Below are 19,802 nucleotides of genomic sequence, written 5' to 3'. Positions count from 1 at the left end.
TTATATGCATTGATTATGACTGCTTAATGAGAGATTAAGCAGAGTGAGAGATTTCAACATCCATGTTGACAAGCCCAAAGACAGAGGGGCAAAAAAGCTGTGTGATATACGTACTTGAAAATATTCATCTAATTCAGCATGTTAAACAAGTAACACACAATCGAGGACACACTCTGAACTTGTTTATCAATAAGGGTGTGAATTTTTCCACGGTCTCTGTAACTGATGTTGCCCGTGCTGATCATTTAGTTAGCTTTAAAAATACCATCTCCATTGAATGAGAATGAATGAATGAATGAATGAATGAGAAAATGTTAAAAATAGAGGGTTAATCTGTACATCCATACCAAATCCAATATCAATGATATGCCCAAATGCAGAAAAAAATGACCCAAATTCAACTATAGAAGTATAAAATCAGTAATGCAGAATGACAGGCCAATCTCCAAAATTCCATTCGTCAATAAAGTTATTGAAAAATATGTGTTTTAACAGTAGCTACTTAACGATAACCAACCGTTTGGATGTCTTTCAATCCAGTTTCTGTGCTCACCGCAGTTCTGAGACGGCCTCGTCACAATGTTCAATGACATTAACATAAATACAGACCGTGGAGGAACCACAGTTCTAGGTCTGTTGGACCTCAGCTCAGCACTTGACATTGTTGACCATGTTCCACGTTTTTTGCTTTTGTTCCACATAAATAACTGAAATAAAATCCTGCGCCTTACAGTTAACAACTCATTTTGTCTATAAGAAACTTGACATTTTTTTAATGACATTTCAAAAGGAACATTTAGCACATGAAAGTGTCTTGATAGGTCTGAACTGGTTTAGTTGGCTCCACTTAAGAATGTGGTCATGATTTTTACCTTTTGCAGAAAATAGGTTAAAATGTATACTTTTTATCTTAACACATTTTCTTGATAATTGCACTTTTAAAATTTCATTTTTATTCATGAATTGTGTTACCATATTCAGCTTCTGGCCACCAGATGGCAGCATGCTAAAGGCTATCTTGCATAGCTATTTCCTGCTGCCAGTGGTGGAGTAATATGTATTCTTTGTAATATGAACTATCACATAGATTTAAAACAATGAAAACTAACTTATTCCACTAGCAGTTATAGTTTTAGGTTTTAATGGTGAGGTCAAAATGATTTATTTTTTATTTTTACCTTTTCCAGGCATCAACGCCATTCCTATCCCAGCTGACATCAGCAATTCGGACGACGTTCAGAGGATGGTTGACACCATTGTGTCAAAATGGGGAGCGATCCACATCGCCTGCAACAACGCTGGCATTAACAAGAACTCGGCCAGCGAAGACACCAGCTTAGAGGAGTGGGACCAGACCTTCAGCGTGAATCTGAGAGGGATGTTTATGTGCTGTCAGGTGTGTGGGAGACCAACCGAGTTAACCTGCTTGGTTGTATCATTTGATCTTGAGAGCAACATTTTAGGAATTCTGGTTGTTGAGTTAATCACTCGGCACTCAAAAACTAGATTAGTGACATAAATTGGCAGAAATGTTTGGGCTTAGATGTCAAAAAACTATAACAGAGAAGTTCTGACATTTAAATTCAATTGCATTGGAACCAAAAGCAAACAGCAGCGTGTCATGATAAATTTTGCTGAATGATAAATTGTACCAGAAGTTATTCAGATAAACGATAATATTGTTTGTTCTGAGACCATTTTCAAGTAATATAATGGTAATGGCAGAATAATGCCAGAACACATTAAGAAAGATTAATAAACTTTATTTTCTAAATAACATTTTTAAATGACTTTTTAAATATTCCAAAAAACTATCAAAGCAACAAATGTAGGTCGAAGCCCTCAAATCTAACAAAATTGGTCTCAAATGTGTGGGCTGGTTTGTGCAGCAAAAATTTTCATTTGTGCCGCTATCATTTCAAAGATATTAAGAAATGTTTCCATAGGTCATGAAAGGTCAATCAGCTCCCTCACTTTCTTCAAATCAGACAAAATTGGTGTCAGTCAATTAGATAACATTTTTAAATGACTTTTTAAATATTCCAAAAAACTATTAAAGCAACAAATGTAGATCGAATACCTCAAATATAATAAAATTAGTCTCAAATGTTTGTGCTGGTTTGTGCAACAAAAATGTTCATTTGTGCCACTATCATTTCAAAGATAGTTGAGGTCCTGAAAGGTCATGAAAGGTCCAGAGGTCCTGAAAGGTCAATCAGCCCCCTCACTTTCTTCAAATCAGACAAAATTGGTGTCAGTCAATTAGACTACATTTGTGCTGGTTTGTGCAGCAAAAATGTTTGTTTGTGCCAAACTTAGTTAAGTTTATTGACACCAAATTTATTCATTTTTGCAAAGGTGAACGGGGCTGGGTTATTGGCCTTTTATGACCCGTGGAGAATATTTTAATTACCATAATATCTTTAAAATGGCAGCAGATCTCAAGATGGCGGCGCACGCAGTTGCAGCGGCTCATTGCTCTCTCGGTCGGTGCTATGTTTGGCTGTTAGTGTACGTGTTGATTTGTGTTCCGTACTCGTCATGTCGGACAAAGAAAATATACAGTCGGGACGATCTCCTGACGATCGGTGCCCGCTACGAACGAGATGTTACAGCTGATTTTCAACGCTTGTTCAATATTCCGGGGGACATAGCGAGGAGCCCCGGCGCGCCGTGGATTGCCATCACAACAGGGAGGAAGCGTCGGCGGCGTAGAGAGAGAAGGCAGAAGCGGGGCTGTAGGGCCAACGTGCTAGCTAGGCTATGGAGGCAACCACACAAACCACCGCTCCCCAGCCTGTTTCTCTCTAACGCCAGATCCCTTGCAAACAAGATGGATGAACTGAGACTACAGGCTGCATCTCACAGCGCAGCGAAGGACAGCTGTATTCTTCTGATCACGGAGACCTGGCTGCGTCCAGACGTAGCAGACTCTGCCATCGAGCTAGCAGGCTACACAGTACAGCGCCACGACAGAACGAAAGACTCCGGTAAGAGCAGAGGAGGGGGGCTCTGTGTGTACGTGAACAACACCTGGTGTACTAATACAGCGACTGTCATCAGCCATTGCTCCCCAGACCTGGAGTATGTGACTGTTAGATGCAGACCAATATACCTCCCCAGAGAGTTCACCGTAGTCATGGTAACTGCTGTTTACATACCACCGGATGCTAATGCTAAAACAGCTATTGGACTTTTGCATGGCAGCATTAGCCATCTGCAGAGCATCTATCCAGATGCTGTGTACATCATAGCGGGGGACTTCAACCATGCAGACTTGAAGACGCCGCTCCCCAAATTCCACCAGCATGTAAAGTGTGCTACAAGAGAGTCTAATGCTCTGGACAAAGTCTACTCCAACATCAAGCTAGGCTACAGGGCTAGACCACTTCCTCACCTGGGTCAGTCCGATCACCTGTCCCTGCATTTAATTCCTGCTTATGCCCCCCTGAGGAAAACTGCTCCAACCGTCACCAAAACCATCAAATCCTGGCCCGAGGATGCGACACAGCAGCTGCAGGACTGTTTCGACAGGACAAACTGGGATGTTTTTGAACATCAGGACCTGGAGGTTTTTACAGACAGTGTACTGTGCTACATCAAGTACTGTATTGACACTGTAACTGTGGATAAACGCATCCAGGTATTCCCAAACCAGAAGCCCTGGATGACTCAGGAGGTCCAGCGACTGCTAAAGACCAGGAATACCGCCTTCAGGTCTGGGGACAGGACAGTCTACAGTACAACCCGAGCTAACTTGAAGAGCAGCATCAGAATGGCTAAGTCCGACTACAGGAGGAGGATAGAGTGCTATCTTGATAGCAACAACAGCAGGCAGGTGTGGCAGGGAATCCAGCATCTCACCAACTACAGGACCAACCTCGCAGCTGCTGAAGGTGACGCCACGCTGGCAGAGGAGCTGAACCTCTTCTTTGCCCGCTTTGAGGTGAAGCCAACAGAGGCAGCCACACTACACCAAGCGACCCATAACACCACACTCCTCGTTGTAGAGGAGCACGAGGTGAGGCGCACACTGTGGGCTGTCAACACAAGGAAGGCTGCTGGACCTGATGGCGTCCCTGGACGTGTCCTGAAAGACTGCGCCGATCAGCTGGCTGGAGTCTTCACCAGGATCTTCAACCAGTCCCTAGCCCTGTCTACAGTCCCATCCTGCCTGAAATCTTCCACCATAGTCCCCATACCCAAGAAATCTCACATCTCTTGCCTCAACAACTACCGGCCAGTGGCACTAACCCCTTTGGTGACGAAGTGTTTTGAAAAACTGGTCCGGGGTCACATCACAGCACTTCTCCCTCCTGGCTTTGACCCCCACCAGTTTGCCTACAGAGCCAACAGATCCACAGAAGACGCTGTGATCACAGCCCTCCATGCTGCTCTGTCACATCTGGAGCAGCAGGGAAGCTATGTGCGGATGCTCTTTGTAGACTACAGCTCTGCTTTTAATACCATCCTCCCTTACAGTCTGGTGGACAAATTGGGGGACCTGGGTCTCCCTCACTCCACCTGCATGTGGATTATGAGCTTCCTGACCAACAGACAGCAGAGAGTTAGGGTGGGAAAACATACATCCACTGCCCTCAGCCTTAGTACTGGCTCTCCACAGGGCTGTGTGCTGAGCCCCCTGCTCTATTGTCTGTACACATACGACTGCACCTCTGCCCACCACAGCAACACCATCATCAAGTTTGCTGATGACACCACAGTGGTGGGGCTCATCTCAGGAGGCGACGAGTCCGCCTACAGGGGTGAGGTGGAGCAGCTGTTGGTGTGGTGCAGGGAGAACAATCTGCTCCTCAATAACTCAAAGACAAAAGAACTCATAATAGATTACAGGAGGAATAAAACGGACATTACACCACTAACCATTGGGGGAAAATGTGTGGAGAGGGTAGCTGATTTCCGTTTCCTGGGGGTCCACATTGAGCAGGGCCTCACATGGAACATGAACACCTTCCAGCTGATAAAAACGGCCCAGCAAAGACTGTACTTCCTGAGGGTTCTCGGGAGGAACAACATCAAGGAGAAACTGCTGGTGTCCTTCTACAAGTGCTCCATAGAGAGCATACTGACTTACTGTATCTGCGTATGGTATAACAGTAGCACTACGGCTCAAAGGAAAGCTCTCCAAAGGGTTGTGAATACAGCCAAAAAAATCATTGGCTGCCCTCTCCCCTCACTGGAGGACCTGCAGAGCGACCGCTGTCTAAGAAAAGCAAAACACATCACAAAGGACACTTCTCACCCCAGACATTCTCTGTTTACACTGCTGCCTTCAGGCAGAAGATACAGAGCAACCAGAACAAGAACCAACCGTCTCAGAGACAGTTTTTACCCGATAGCAACAACAAAACTAAATGCAATCAAAAACAACCATTAATCATCATGAATGATGTATGTGAGAATGTGGCTATTCTTATTAGTTTTTTTTTTGTTTTGTTTTGTTTTTCTTCCAGTTATTTGTTATTTCTTACATTGTGTGTGAATTGTGAGACAGTTATTTTTTTAGTTTTTAAGCATATGCACTGACTGGTGGCACTTTTTAAATTTCGTTGTTCTTGTGACAATGACAATAAAGATTTATCTATCTATCTAAAATGATAGCTGCACAAACAAAAATCTTTGCTGCACAAACGTAGCTGAGTTGATTGACACCAAATTTGTTTGATTTTGTAAAAGTAGGGGGTGGAGGGAACCTTTCATGATCTCTGGAAATATTTCTTAATATTTTTTAAATGATAGGGACACAAACAAACATTTTTGCTTTACACACCAGCACAAATGTTTGAGATCAATTTTGTTAAATTTGAAGAAGGTGGGGGAGCCAACTTTGCTCAGGTCATCCAGTTTTTGGTAGAGAGGGAAATACAAGAAAAGCAGACAGTCACGCACCTGGAAATTAAGATCATGGAATTACTATTACTTAAAAGTAAAATTGAGTATGGCGTGAAAGAGGCACAGATGCTAGATCTGCGGTGTCCCTTTGAGCATTTTAAACTATAGATTACTAAAATGGGATGGTGAACAAACAGCTGCTGAGACAAACTATGCTAGGTGATGGATGCAAACGTCAGTTTTTCCCATTGATTCCTCAAGGAAAGGTAATTTTATTTATAGAGCACATTTTCAGCAACAACATTTCCGGCAGTTCAAAGTGCTTTAGAAGGAGATAGAACAGAGCCTAAAAAATAGAGTACTAAATTAAATATAGATTCCCCCCCAAGACGTCCGTACTTCATAAACAAATAGGAGCTAGAGAGTGTTGCCATTGAATTGCGAATAAAGGGAGCTGAAGGTGGTGATGAGTGAACGAATAGTGAAGGATATGACCCTGTCTTGAGGATGAGAAGATTTCCAAACTGCACCGAATTTAGTTAAGGCATACCATGCTGAGGTGAAGGACTTGAGAAATAACGTTGATTGGATGTTGGAATGACCTGTGGGGATAGCAGAGTTGATGGTGACTGCTAGATGACGAGGAGGAGGAAGGCTTGACTTGTGGATGAGAGGAAGCTTAAAACGCCTGTGCAGTGATTCGTCAATAGTAGTGGTTAAATCAGGGTTTCATTTGTAGCCTGTAGTACATTTCAGCAGCGGGGTAGCCCGAAGTGCCCCGAATCACGACATAAAGGTGACATCCTTTCCAAGTGCTGACATTACACATCAAATGCTGGTTAATGATTCATAAATTATGCAACAAAGTTGCTATAGATAGTGACTTTTAAGTGAGATTTAAAGGACTTCTGATTCTTCTGTTTTACAATATTTTCAGAAGTTTTTTCCCGGGTTTGTGGTGCACAAGGCTGAATGCTGCTTTTGTTTGGTTCAAGGGGAGGCAGAGCAGATCAGAACCGGAAGACCAGAGTGGACCAAAAGGTTGATACAACAGATCTTTAATGGTTTGAGGAGCTAGACCATTCAGAGATTTATGAACCAACAGTGTTTTAGGTCTGTTCTCTAAGCTGTGATGCTAATGAGAGGACGTTAGGACTGGGGTGATGAGCTGCATCTCCCTGGTTTTTATCACTACCGGGCTAAAGATAAATGCGTGGATACGTTTCTATAGATCCTGAATTGTTTTCAATTTGTAATGAGAGTGATGAGATGAAGTTTGGCTCGCTATGAGATAGGTGTGACTTAATGGAATGCGGAGCACTTAAATAATAGGGCCGTTCATCTGTCTTGTAAACCCTCCAAAACTCAGAGCAGGATGGTAATCTGAAACTCCCTCCACCCCCATGCTACCACTGTCACCATCGTTGTTATTCGGAAAAAGCGGATAAGGCGGAAAGAGGGGCGGAATAAGTCAGGTTTCTTGCCGAAGCAGAAAACCAGTCGCACTCGTGGAGACTGAGTCCACATCGGAGGGCTGGTGTTCTGGTGGGACACTAAATGTCAGATCGCCATACATGCAACACCAACGGACGGCTGCAATCAACAAAAATTAGCTGTGGTTATCAATATGCTGCTATTTAATTAGCCGCATGACAGAGAAGTTAGATCATCATAAACCTTATTGCCAGCGACGGCCCGACTTAGCTTAACGGTCGGACTATCGGAGAACAGGAGATTCTCTGATAGTCAATTACAAGTGTTCTTTGTAGTTGACTGCCACTAGCTCCAGCAGCAATTATATGTAGAAACCACAACGAGCATGTGCGGCCATCCAGTTATCCGAAGAAAGCTGACTCATTTGATGTCTCACGTCACATGTGCTGAACTGACAGCTCCTCTAAATGTCGTGGTTCTCTTTAATGCGCATGCCCGTGTACTCACTGCGTGTATGCCACTCTGATATGAGTTCGAGCTGACAGACAACGAGGGAATGGAGGAAGGGAAGTTGTCAGGATGAGTGGCGCGGCAGACTGTGAACGATATGGGAAGTGGGACGCTTGCGAAGTTCGGATCGCTGTGCAGGTGCGAAAGCTGACTAGAAGAGGCAGAGTTGACACGGGAGACTGGGAAATATGCGGGCGTGGGATGATCTGCCAGCTGCGTTGAGACGATGGATTTGGAGAGAGTTAGTGAGCAGCTTCAGACAATGACCAGAACCACTACTCGGCCCCAAAACACTGGCGCATTGACGGGCGCGCCCTTAGTCTTCTGAGACAGGTGCGACATTAACTTAACATTTAAAGAAAAATGGTGCTGCGTTTGAGAAACCAGAAGGCAGCTTGGATTGGAAGGTAGAATGTGCGCAAGACACAAACTGAGTCAGTTGTGGATGCCTGACGGAATTTAGAGCAATTTAAAGAGATGGAGGGAAAAGAGGGCTGGGGCGGAGAATACCAAATGAAGCTGGCAAAAGAGCAACTGCCATTAGAAAGGCGGAGCCGGTGAAATTTAGATCTGCTTAAAACCCTGCTCTGCGAACCTCACAAACTGAGCTAATCAAGACCCTAAAGATGTTAAGACTGACCAGCCACAGGAGGGCAGATAAACTAGTGCTCTAACCTTGACATCATGTAAACAGAAGATGAACGAGTCAGGAGCAGGTACGTCTTACCTATACAACGCCCCACGGGCGTGGCAAGGTTGCTGGTTGATGAGGCTGAAAATCCAGCTGCAAGATGAGACAAGTGGAAGTGAGCGTGGCAGTCTGATGGCGGCGTTCTCCTGGAGGTAAGCTGGGAGAGACAATCTGGTCGAAGGAGCGAGTCCACGACGAGAGCAGAGGAGGGCCGATGAGCATCAGTGGTGGGAAGAAAAGGACGGTGGATCATGGAGGGGGCTGGCGCTCGGCAGCAGAGCCGGTGAGCCGCAGCAACAATGGTGAGCCGGAGCAGGGAGTTGGGCGGAGGACAGAGGATGCCCGCAACTTGAAGGAGAAGATGGAAGACTTCCAGGTTTGTCGCTGCTGATGGAGGCCAAAGGAAGGCATGATGGGCATAGGGAGATCAGTGAGGGGTAGCTGAAAATCAACATGAGCACGGCCGGCGGCCGAGGGATATTCCCTGGATCTGAGCCATGAAAGAAGGGAAGGACGATCGAAGGGTCCTTCTGCTGGCTGGACCAGGGATGGAAGAACCGGGATCACTGATGGAGAGGACCACCACCCCTTCCGTGTTTTAGTTAAAAAAACTGAAAACAGCAGATCATATTCGGAGAGATGTAAAACTGAAGATGCCTGCTACGTTTAGTGTTAAGGAAAAGTATTGTTTTTGTTGTAGCACCTGTCACTAAAGTGTCAATGTTTGATATTTTGAGGTGTGAACACATTATTTACTTTGTGTCAGGATCTGTGTTTTTCTGTGTTTATTTAGAGTTTTCTGTGTCTTTGAGTCTCCGTGTTGTCCTGTCTCCCCCTTGATTGTTCCCAGGTGTGTCTCATTCTGTGATTACCCTCTGTGTATTTAATGCCACCTGTGTGTGTGCGTCTTTGTCGGGTCCTTGTCTAATTTGCACTCAGTCTTTCGTGTTCCAGTCTTGTTAACGGTTGCTACCGGCGTCGAGCCCTGGCTTCCACTCGGCCGTGCTGCCCGTTGCTTGCACTGTGTGTTGCACTATTAAAATCACTATTCATCTTACCTGGGTCTACAGCATTTGCCTCACCACCTCAACACCCGCAACTCATGACAGAAGGACCCGACCAGACCGATCGGTGAGGCTTGCTGTTAATATGGATCCAGCCGTCTTAAGAAGAACGATAAAGGATTTTGTAGAGGAGGTGGCAAGACCATATTCAGCCCGTCAGCGCCTTAATATAGCCACACGCTTGGCGCTAGTATTGGACTATTGGATCCCACGTCTTCCGCACCTGGGTCTGGCGGAGTTGCAGCAGGAGGCAGTTGGGGAGCGCCTGACGGCAATCGCCGTGCTGAAAGGTAACCCTCTGCCTCCCAAGCCGCACAGTCTCTCCGCCAGCCCAGACCCAGCTCCATCTCCGGGACCAGCAGCCCAGCCGGCGCACCCGATCCCGATGCAGCCGGCGTTCCAGCCGGCGCACCCGAGCCCGATGCAGCCGGAGTTCCAGCCGGCGCACCCGAGCCCGATGCAGCCGGCGTTCCAGCCGGCGCACCCGAGCCCGATGCAGCCGGCGTTCCAGCCGGCGCACCCAAGCCCGATGCAGCCGGCGTTCCAGTTGGCGCACCCGAGCCCAAATCAGCCGGCGTTCCATCTGGCGCACCCGAGCCCGAATCAGCCGGCGTTCCATCTGGCGCACCCGAGCCCGAATCAGCCGGCGTTCCAGCCGGCGCACCCGAGCCCGAATCAGCTGGCGTTCCTGCCGGCGTTCCTGCCGGCGCTCCAGCCGGCGCTCCAGCCGGCACTCCAGCCGGTGCTCCAGCTACGGTCCGCATGGTGATGGGGTTCCAGGTGGCCTGCCTGGCTCCAGGCCGACAGGCGACGCGGGTAATGGGTTTTCCTGCCCCAGTTAGTGGGTTCTCGGCCCCACCTGACACCCCGACTCTCTGCGTTCCTCCCGAGACCCCGACTCTCTGCTTTCCTCCCGAGACCCCGACTCTCTGCGTTCCTCCCGCGACCTTGACTCTCTGCGCTCTTCCCGAGACCTCGACTCTCTGCTCTCTTCCCGAGACCCCGACTCTCTGCGTTCCTCCCGAGACCCTGACTCTTTGTGCTCCTCGCTGCCTCAGGGCGGCCCCCGGGACTCGTTGTCGTCGCCGCCTCTGGGCGGCCCCGGAGACCCTTCGTCGCCACCTCCAGCGCCGCGGACGACCGCCGAACCACCCTGATGGGTTGTTTTTTGTTATTTTGGACTCTGGCCCCCCGTCCAGCGCCCCTCCACCCGCCCTGGTTGTGTTTTCTGTTCGAACTTGTTTTTGGGGCGTCTGGTAGCCGCCCTTGAGGGGGGGGTACTGTCAGGATCTGTGTTTTTCTGTGTTTATTTAGAGTTTTCTGTGTCTTTGAGTCTTCCGTGTTGTCCTGTCTCCCCCTTGATTGTTCCCAGGTGTCTCGTTCTGTGATTACCCTCTGTGTATTTAATGCCACCTCTGTGTCTGCGTCTGTGTCGGGTCCTTGTCTAATTTGCACTCAGTCTTTCGTGTTCCAGTCTTGTTAACGGTTGCTACCGAAGTCGAGCCCTGGCTTCCGCTCAGCCGTGCTGCCCGTTGCTTGCACTGTGTGTTGCACTATTAAAATCACTATTCATCTTACCTGGGTCTACAGCGTTTGCCTCACCACCTCAACACCCGCAACTCATGACACTTTGTTAAACAACATTACATCACGTTCCACTATAATTACTGTTATTTTTTTATTCTTTGCCATTTTAACATAAATAGTAAAAGATTATTAAGGCACCTAAAAAGGCATGCTTTATTAGCCTAATGTATATACACTGAGATGTAATTTAAAACATAGTGAAATTAAGAATTTAAAGTAAGCGTTAGGTAAATTTTAAGTTAATTTTAAAAATTCTATTTTGAGCATATATCTTTAAAACATATATAACATATATTTTAAAGATATTTAAAATATCTTAACTATACACTTGAGCAAGTGTATATTTACATTTGAGAAAATACATATTTTGTTCACTTAAAGTATACTTTTATTTAATATAATTCTTAAAAGTGTGTTTTGGTACAATTATATTAAAGAATGTTTAAAGTTATGTCAAAATTGGTACAAGCATGCTTTTAGTATACTTCATATATATTTATAGATAGTACACTTAATACTTAAAATATACTTACACAAATGTATGTATATTTGAAATATACTAAAGTTGTTTTTTTTCACTAGGGCACAATAGACATGGGCCAGTTATCAAGCTATATGGAGGTTGTAAAACGTTAGGTCTTCAAAATCATTAAAAATGTATAAGGTATAAACTTTCAGAGAAAGTGTTGACTGGAAGTTTTTTTAGACTGTTTGAAGCATAGAGTAATACACCGGTGCCCCTCGTCAACTCGGAGTAAATATTCTTTTACTCTGGGTTATCACACATAAGTCTGTACAACATCAGAAATCAAAGATGAAAATGGATTGTATCAGCATTAGGATTGTCATGAGCTGTGGTGGTGGAAGCGGTGAGGGAAACGCAGCAGACCCAGATGAGATGAATGATGGGAGTTTAACGATGAAAATAGGCTCAAATAAATTTCAAAAGTCCAAAAAACCTGGCAGCACAGTTGAGCGGAAGGCTAGGGCTCAGCACTGGTAGCAACAGGCTACACGCATGGACAAGAACACATTGACAAGGACCCGACAAGGATGCAGACACACAGGTGACATTAAATACACAGAGGGTAATCACAGAAATGAAACACATCTGGGAATGATCAAGGGGAGACAGGACGGCACAGAGACTCAGGGACACAGAAAACTCAGAAATAAATACACAGAAAAACACAGATCATGACAAGGATTGAGCAATGTGGAATTAGTTTTATCACAAACTTTTGTGGTACAATCGTGCGTGCTAAGGATAAAAGTGACAGTACTCCTCTTTTCTTTTGTTTTTTGTTTTTAGGTAACTGTGTAGCATGACAGTTATAACCCCACAAACACAAATACTGCTCTAGAAAAACATTCCAATTTGTAATATGCATCTTTAGGATGCCAGCCACATAAGAAGTGATTTGGATCACTAACATTTTTACATTTATTAATATTTAATGATTACCTTGTATATGATGGTGCATTAGGTCCAGTGGTACTGTAGAAAAAGACGGAAGAATAAATTTCCATCAAAAAAACATTAATCTCAGAAATCCTATAGAAAAAATTTTTGGAAATTTCCAAAAGCCTGAAATTTCCGACTTTATGAGCTCCGAAAATTTCCAAATTTTTTCTAGGAAGTTTAAGAGATTAATATATAAATTTCTGATTTTTTTCTCTCTCAAAGTTTCAACTTGAAGCTCGGAAATTTCCTCATTTTTTTGAGAAAATTTCTGAGATTTTTGGCGAAAATGTATTCCTTTTTTCTTCTATCTACAGCGGCCCTACTTCCCTGTTGTACCTATGGAAAAAAAAGTGTGGAGAAAATAGCAAAAAATAATCTAGACAAAAACACATTTTGGGAAATTTTAAACCTTGTTAAGTGGAATTTATTGTGATGGCTGTCAGGAAGTGGTGCGGGTGAGGTGGTGAGGCAGACGCTGTAGACCCAGATGAGATGAATAAGGGATGTTTAATGATAAATAAGTCCGGGAACAAGCAGCAGGCACAAGGAAACACAGAACGACGAAGAAGCTAACATTGACGAGGAACAAGGAACACAGGTGGAGTTAAATACACAGGAGGGTAATCACAGAGACGAGACACACCTGGGAACAATCAAGGGGAGGACAGGACAACGAAGAGACTTAAGGACACAAAAAACTCTAAATGAACACAGAAAACACAGATCCTGACAGTACCCCCCCCCTCAAGGGCGGCTACCAGACGCCCCAAAAAAAAAAAACCACAACAAGGGTGGGCGGAGGGGCGCCGGATGGGGGGCCAGAGTCCAGAAAAAACAAAAACACAACAAGGGTGGGCGGAGGGGCGCCGGACGGGGGGCCAGAGTCCAGAAAAACAAAAAACAACCCACCATCGTGGGCGGAAACACAAGAAGGGCCAAGAGTCCAAAAACAAACAAAAAACTACCCACAGGGTGGGCGGAGGCAAAGGAGGCAGGAACCACGGAGGTGGTCCGGCGGTCGTCCGCGGCGGCGGGAACCACGGAGGCGGTCCGGCGGCCGTCCGCGGCGCTGGAGGCGGGAACCACGGAGGCCGTCCGGCGGCCGTCCGCGGCGCTGGAGGTGGCGATGAGTCCCGGGGGCCGCCCACAGACGGCGACGACGAGCCCCCCGAGGCAGGGTCTCTGGTGGAGCACAGGGGGTCTCGGTCGGAACGCTGGGGGTCTCGGTCTCGGGTGGAACGCAGGGAGTCTCGGTCTCGGGTGGAACGCAGGGAGTCTCGGTCTCGGGTGGAACGCAGGGAGTCTCGGTCTCGGGTGGAACGCAGGGAGTCTCGGTCTCGGGTGGAACGCAGGAGGTCAGGGTCTCAGGAGGAACGCAGAAGGTCAGGGTCTCAGGAGGAACGCAGGGGGTCAGGGTCTCAGGAGGAACGCAGGGGGTCTCGGAAGGAACACAGGGAGTCTCGGTAGGAACACAGGGAGTCTCAGTCTCAGGTGCGCCGGCTGGAACGCCGGCTGATTCGGCCTCGGGTGCGCCGGCTGGAACGCCGGCTGATTCGGCCTCGGGTGCGCCGGCTGGAACGCCGGCTGATTCGGCCTCGGGTGCGCCGGCTGGAACGCCGGCTGATTCGGCCTCGGGTGCGCCGGCTGGAACGCCGGCAGAAACGGCCTCGGGTGCGCCGGCTGGAACGCCGGCAGAAACGGCCTCGGGTGCGCCGGCTGGAACGCCGGCAGAAACGGCCTCGGGTGCGCCGGCTGGAACGCCGGCAGATTCGGCCTCGGGTGCGCCGGCTGGAACGCCGGCAGATTCGGCCTCGGGTGCGCCGGCTGGAACGCCGGCAGATTCGGCCTCGGGTGCGCCGGCTGGAGGTGAGCCGGAGCGGAGCCTCGGGGCCGGCTGCGGGGGCGAGCCGCAGCGAAGCCTGGGAACCGGCTGCGGGGGCGAGCCGCAGCGGAGCCTGGGAACCGGCAGCGGAGATGACAGCTCCGGAAGGCGACGAGGGGCCGGGTCCACCGGCGGCTCACGTCGCTGTCTCCGGGCGGCCTGGGGTGCGCCGGCTGGAACACCGGCTGATTCGGCCTGGGGTGCGCCGGCTGGAACGCCGGCTGATTCGGCCTGCGGTGCGCCGGCCGCACCGGTTGGGGGTGCTGGTCCCGGAGCTGGAGCTGGATCCGGGCTGGCGGAGAAACTGTGCGGCTTGGGAGGCAGAGGTTCGCCAGCCATGACGGCTAGAGCCGCCATACGCTCCCACTCTGCCTCCCTCTGCAACTCCACCAACCCCGGGTGCGGAAAGCGAGGAACCCAGTAGTCCAGCAGGTGTCCCAAGCGGATGGCGAAACCGAGGCGTCGGATGCCAGCGTATGGCTTGGCCATTGCTTCCTCGTACTCCCTGATGGTTTCCGTCAGCTCCTTAAACTCATCTGGGTCCATGATGAAAAATAAAACCAGCGTGCCTCACCGTACTGTCAGGTCGGGTCCTTCTGTCAGGAAGTGGTGCGGGTGAGGTGGTGAGGCAGACGCTGTAGACCCAGATGAGATGAATAAGGGATGTTTAATGATAAATAAGTCCGGGAACAAGCAGCAGGCACAAGGAAACACAGAACGACGAAGAAGCTAACATTGACGAGGAACAAGGAACACAGGTGGAGTTAAATACACAGGAGGGTAATCACAGAGACGAGACACACCTGGGAACAATCAAGGGGAGGACAGGACAACGAAGAGACTTAAGGACACAAAAAACTCTAAATGAACACAGAAAACACAGATCCTGACAATGGCGATATATCAAAACTTATCACAATGAGACATTTATCACAATAAAAGCCCACGTCTAATAAACATGCTCACATATTTCATCTTTACTTATAAACTTTTAGCTTTGAAAGGTAAAACCCACAGCTGCATATCTAAATGCACAACTTCCAAATCTTCAGCTCTCCTTGGGCACATCCGATACGCTCCTATCTCCGGTGATCAACTACACGTTTTCCAGCCTCTCAGTGCGGTCTGTAGTAATAACGTGTCTCTTCCCTCTGAATCCTCACCTTAGGTGGCTGGTCGAGTGATGTTAAAGCAAGGATATGGAAAGATTATTAACACAGCATCCATGGCCAGTATAATAGGTGAGTAATGATTGCATTCTCCTCTCTTTCTCTCTGGAGCTGCTCAATGTCAGCATTTAATCTCTTGATTTGGCGTGAGCCATTGGGCCAAGAAAAGGAGGGGAAAAAGGGAAAGGTGTACACTTCAAACTCAGTAGAAAGGAGGTATTTGTTGCAGGTTTTTTTTAGTATTATTATTTACAAGGTTCTTGTCGCTAACAAGATTAGGCAGCTTTCACTTAAATTCAGTCGCTCCAATGAGATCCAAAGGCATCTACCGCCGCTTCCAGCGAAAAGCACAAAGTGTCGGGATTGCATTTCTCCGAGGCACTTTTGCATCATAGCAAACATCCCCTCTTGCAGCGGATGAGGAAGACAATCTGAGGTCCAACTTGGGAGGGGAGGGCTCCTGTGCAGAGGCAAAAAAAAAAAGAAACGCCAACACGAGCCCTGCGGGCCTTGCATGAGCAGCGTAAGATACTTTGAGAGTTTTGGTGAGGGCCTAGCAAAAGTCACGCCTGGTGCAACAGTTCATTGGCAGTTAAAATTAAAGGTTAAAGGATTGGCCCCGTAAAATGGTGTGCCATATGGGTCCCCCCTCCTTCACTTCCTGTACCAGTCCCGATTTGCAGGAGGCAATCTGTAATACATGAGCGTGCTGGTAAATAGAGGCTGCTTTAAGAAAATGATCAATTGCCCGCATTATGTCCAGCCCTTCAGGAATTCCCTTTATCGCTCCAGACATCTGTTATAATATTGTCATAATGTGTAATCAGATGGGAGCCGAATGAACCGAGTGGAAGCTGGAAATGCAGCCGTAAACGTCCAATTAAAATGCACAATGACAGCTTTTTGTCCATCTGCTTCAACAAAGGGTGTGTATGTGTGTGTGTGTGTGTGGGGGGGGGGAGGGTGCGTGTGTGCCCTGGTAGCACCACACTTGCACACTTTCTGACCATCACAGTTTTATTCTTCCTTTCCTCAGTCATGATGTATCTCAGTCATGATGTATCTAATGTGATGCACAATTATTTGCCCCTTTAAAGACTTCTGCTTTTTATATGCTTCAAAAAATGTTTTAAAATCAAGCAAAGTAAAGGGGAAAATGTTTTTAGATAATGATTTCAAATAATAAGAGGAAAAAAAGACCAAACCAAACTGGCCCAGTGTGAAGATACAATAGAATGAAGATACAATGACAACATGAAGTAGGTGAAAGTGTCTTGGAAAGCGACACGTTGTGCCCTGATGTACTACACAACTCCCTTTGATTCTCATCTCCCTTCAGTTCTCTGTCTGGAATTTCTCCCATTGAGCTGAATTACCCCAGTGGAATTTCAAGGTGTTCTACTAATTTTCTGCGCTGTTTTGGAATTGCAGCATGCTTGTAATTGAAGCAATGGCAGCAGAGGAAGTGAATGAAGTCATTCAATTCGTTCAGTTCCATATATTAGAGTTCTCATTAACAGCCGCATTGTTCGGCTTTAACTTCTCTTTTCTCAGTGGGGGATGGTTGTTTACAGCACAGAACTGGTAAGCTTCATATTGCAGCCTACTTCATGGTCGAATATGTCACGGCCAAATGTTAACTATAGACCCTTGGCTATTGAGAACAAGGTGTAGAACATTGGGCTAGTTTTTACCAGGCTAGCCCTGATCTAAAAGAATTAAAAAACAAAAACAGATTAGAAGCAGAATCATTGATATCTATCAGTCTGGAAAGGGTTCTTTTTTAAGCTTTGGGACAAACAGAGAGAGATACTTTTTTAAAAAAAGAAAACATACAACAGTGATAGATATCACTGTTGTATGTTTCAAAAATTACTCCAGGACAGCATTGTTTGATGAGTCCAGTAGATTACAAAAGAATGAAAGGTTTCATTTGCTGCATAAAAGGTCAGAGTTAATGATTGAGCAATAAGATAGAGGAAATGGGCAAAAATGTCAAGCACTTATGACATCTAAACCACTGTTGACCAGCACAAACATAAAGGTCCAGCTCACATTTACCAGAAAGCATCTTGGTGACACGCAAGAGTTGTGTGAAGAAATATTCTGTAGACAAAGGTAGAACTTTACATACTGCCTGTCAAACATGGTGCTGGAAGAGTGGTAGTGTGCCCATGACATGCTGCATCGGGGTTTTAAAGGTTTACTGTGATCAAGTGAATGAATGACTGATACAAAGCACAAAAGCAAGTCCTCTTCTGAAAAAAAACTAAATGTAGGTTTTGGAATGGTCTTGTAAAAGTCTTGACTTAGATTTGACTGCAAAGGCTGCAGCGTTACTTAAAACAGACTGTTCATGCTTAATTCTTCTCCACCAACGTGGCTGAATTCAGTCCAATTCAGTTATTGCTACCAAGGGTGGAACAGCTAGTTTGAAGTGTCCATGCATCCTTAAGAAGCCTTAAATTCATGTATCTAAAATTATGGACTTAAAATGTTCCATTCATATAAGAAATTTAAGTTGGCCTTAAATACATAGATCACATGTTCTTAATTTTAAGGCAGGACTATTTAATCTCGCCTAACATTTCCGTAGACATCTTGCATTCTGTGAGGCAGTTGAGGTTATCTATAACTATCTGCTAATATGCCTTTGCTAACTAGGTAACCAGCTTTGTTGAGCCCATTGTGGGTTAAGTGCAAATTTATTGCCAGTTGGCTGGGCAACGTTCATTTTTACCACTCATTCACTATGTTGCCAACCCATCCAAGACTAGGTGCATTCTGAAAGTCTAAAAATACTTTTGCCATTATATAGGTTGTAAATTTCATTCATAATGCTCTTAAAAAGATCTTTAAAAGTAAACTAGTAAAACCTTCAGAAAGCCTATAGTTAATGGGCTTGTTAGCAATCACTTTTCCTCCATAAGGCCTATTTCGTTTGGTTTTTTCACCCACATTAAACTTTCACATTAAAACTGTCATGATTTGAGTTTTTCCTGTGTGTTTTATTTTAAGTTTCTGTGTCTTCTGAGTCTCCGTGTTGTCCTGTCTTCCCCTTGATTGTTTCCAGGTGTGTCTCGTTCCCTGATTATCTCCTGTGTATTTAATGCCACCTGTGTTTCTGTGTCAGTGTCGGGTCCTTGTTGAATGTGTCGTTCCAGTCTGTCTTGCTGTCCATTCGTTTACCAGCAGCTACTAGTGTGGAGCTCATCTGTGCTCCCTGGGATTATTGGACTTTGTATTCCTGGAGACTTCATTAAAATCATCATTTCACTTCCTAAACCTGGGTCCTCTGTGTCAGCCTCACTACTCACACCGCACTTTCTTGACATAAGGACCCGACCACAAGTAACTACGGTGAGGCACGCAAAAGAGAAGGAAATTATATCAACAACATGGACCCGGTACGTTGGGAGAAACTAACATCTACAATGAAGGACTATATAGAGACTGTAGCAAAACCATATTTCGGGTATAGACGTCTCGGGGTCGCCATCAGGCTACTCCTGGTGCTGGAGGACTGGTCCGCCCAACTCAGCAGCAGTTGGGGGTTGGTGGAGCTGCAGCAGGAGGCAGAGTGGGAATGCCAGACAGCTCTAGCTGTCATGGCTGGCAACCCTCTGCCTCCTAAGCCGGACTTCCGCTCCATCATCTTCGGGACCAGCACCACCTCCAGCCCCAGGTCCTGCGTCTCCGGAACCTGCCACACCTCTCGCCGACACTGCTTCTCTTGTCTTTGCCCCTGTAAGTGACTTCTCTGCCCCCGTTAGCTGGTCTTCTGCCCAGTTAGTGGGTTATCTGCCCCAATTAGTGGGTTTTCTGCCTCTTCCTGTGGTCCTCCTGAGCCCTCTCCCCGTGGTCCCTCGCTGCCACCTAGTGACTCCTCGCTGCCCCCAGCACTCCCTTCGAGTCTCCTTCCCTTAGTGCTCCCTTCGAGTCTCTGCCTCCTAGTGCTCCCTTCAAGTCTCCGCCTCCTAGTGCTCCCTTCAAGTCTCCGCCTCCCAGTGCTCCCTCTGAGTCTCCGCCTCCCAGTGGTCCCTCCAAGTCTTCGCATCCCAGTGCTCCCTCCGAGTCTCTGCCCCCAGTGACTCCTCATTGTCCTCCAGAGATTCCTCGTTGCCCCCTAGTGCTCCCAGAGACTCCT

General features: G+C 46.8%; 1 protein-coding gene across 1 annotated transcript in view; it reads left to right on the top strand.

Annotated features, from left to right (window-relative positions):
- The window catches only part of LOC116710902 (D-threitol dehydrogenase), a 47,168-nt gene that overhangs the window by 20,568 nt on the left and 6,798 nt on the right, over positions 1–19,802 (top strand). The window contains exons 4-5 of the mRNA XM_032550195.1: positions 1,188–1,396; positions 15,655–15,727. Of these exons, the coding sequence (XP_032406086.1) occupies positions 1,188–1,396; positions 15,655–15,727 (282 nt within the window). The remainder of the gene's footprint in view (positions 1–1,187; positions 1,397–15,654; positions 15,728–19,802) is intronic.

The sequence above is a fragment of the Xiphophorus hellerii genome, chromosome 20 (genome assembly GCF_003331165.1).
Source record: "Xiphophorus hellerii strain 12219 chromosome 20, Xiphophorus_hellerii-4.1, whole genome shotgun sequence".
NCBI classification, from domain to species: Eukaryota; Metazoa; Chordata; class Actinopteri; order Cyprinodontiformes; family Poeciliidae; genus Xiphophorus; species Xiphophorus hellerii.
Note: the sequence above shows the minus strand (reverse complement) of the source record. Positions and strands in the feature narration are given on the sequence as shown.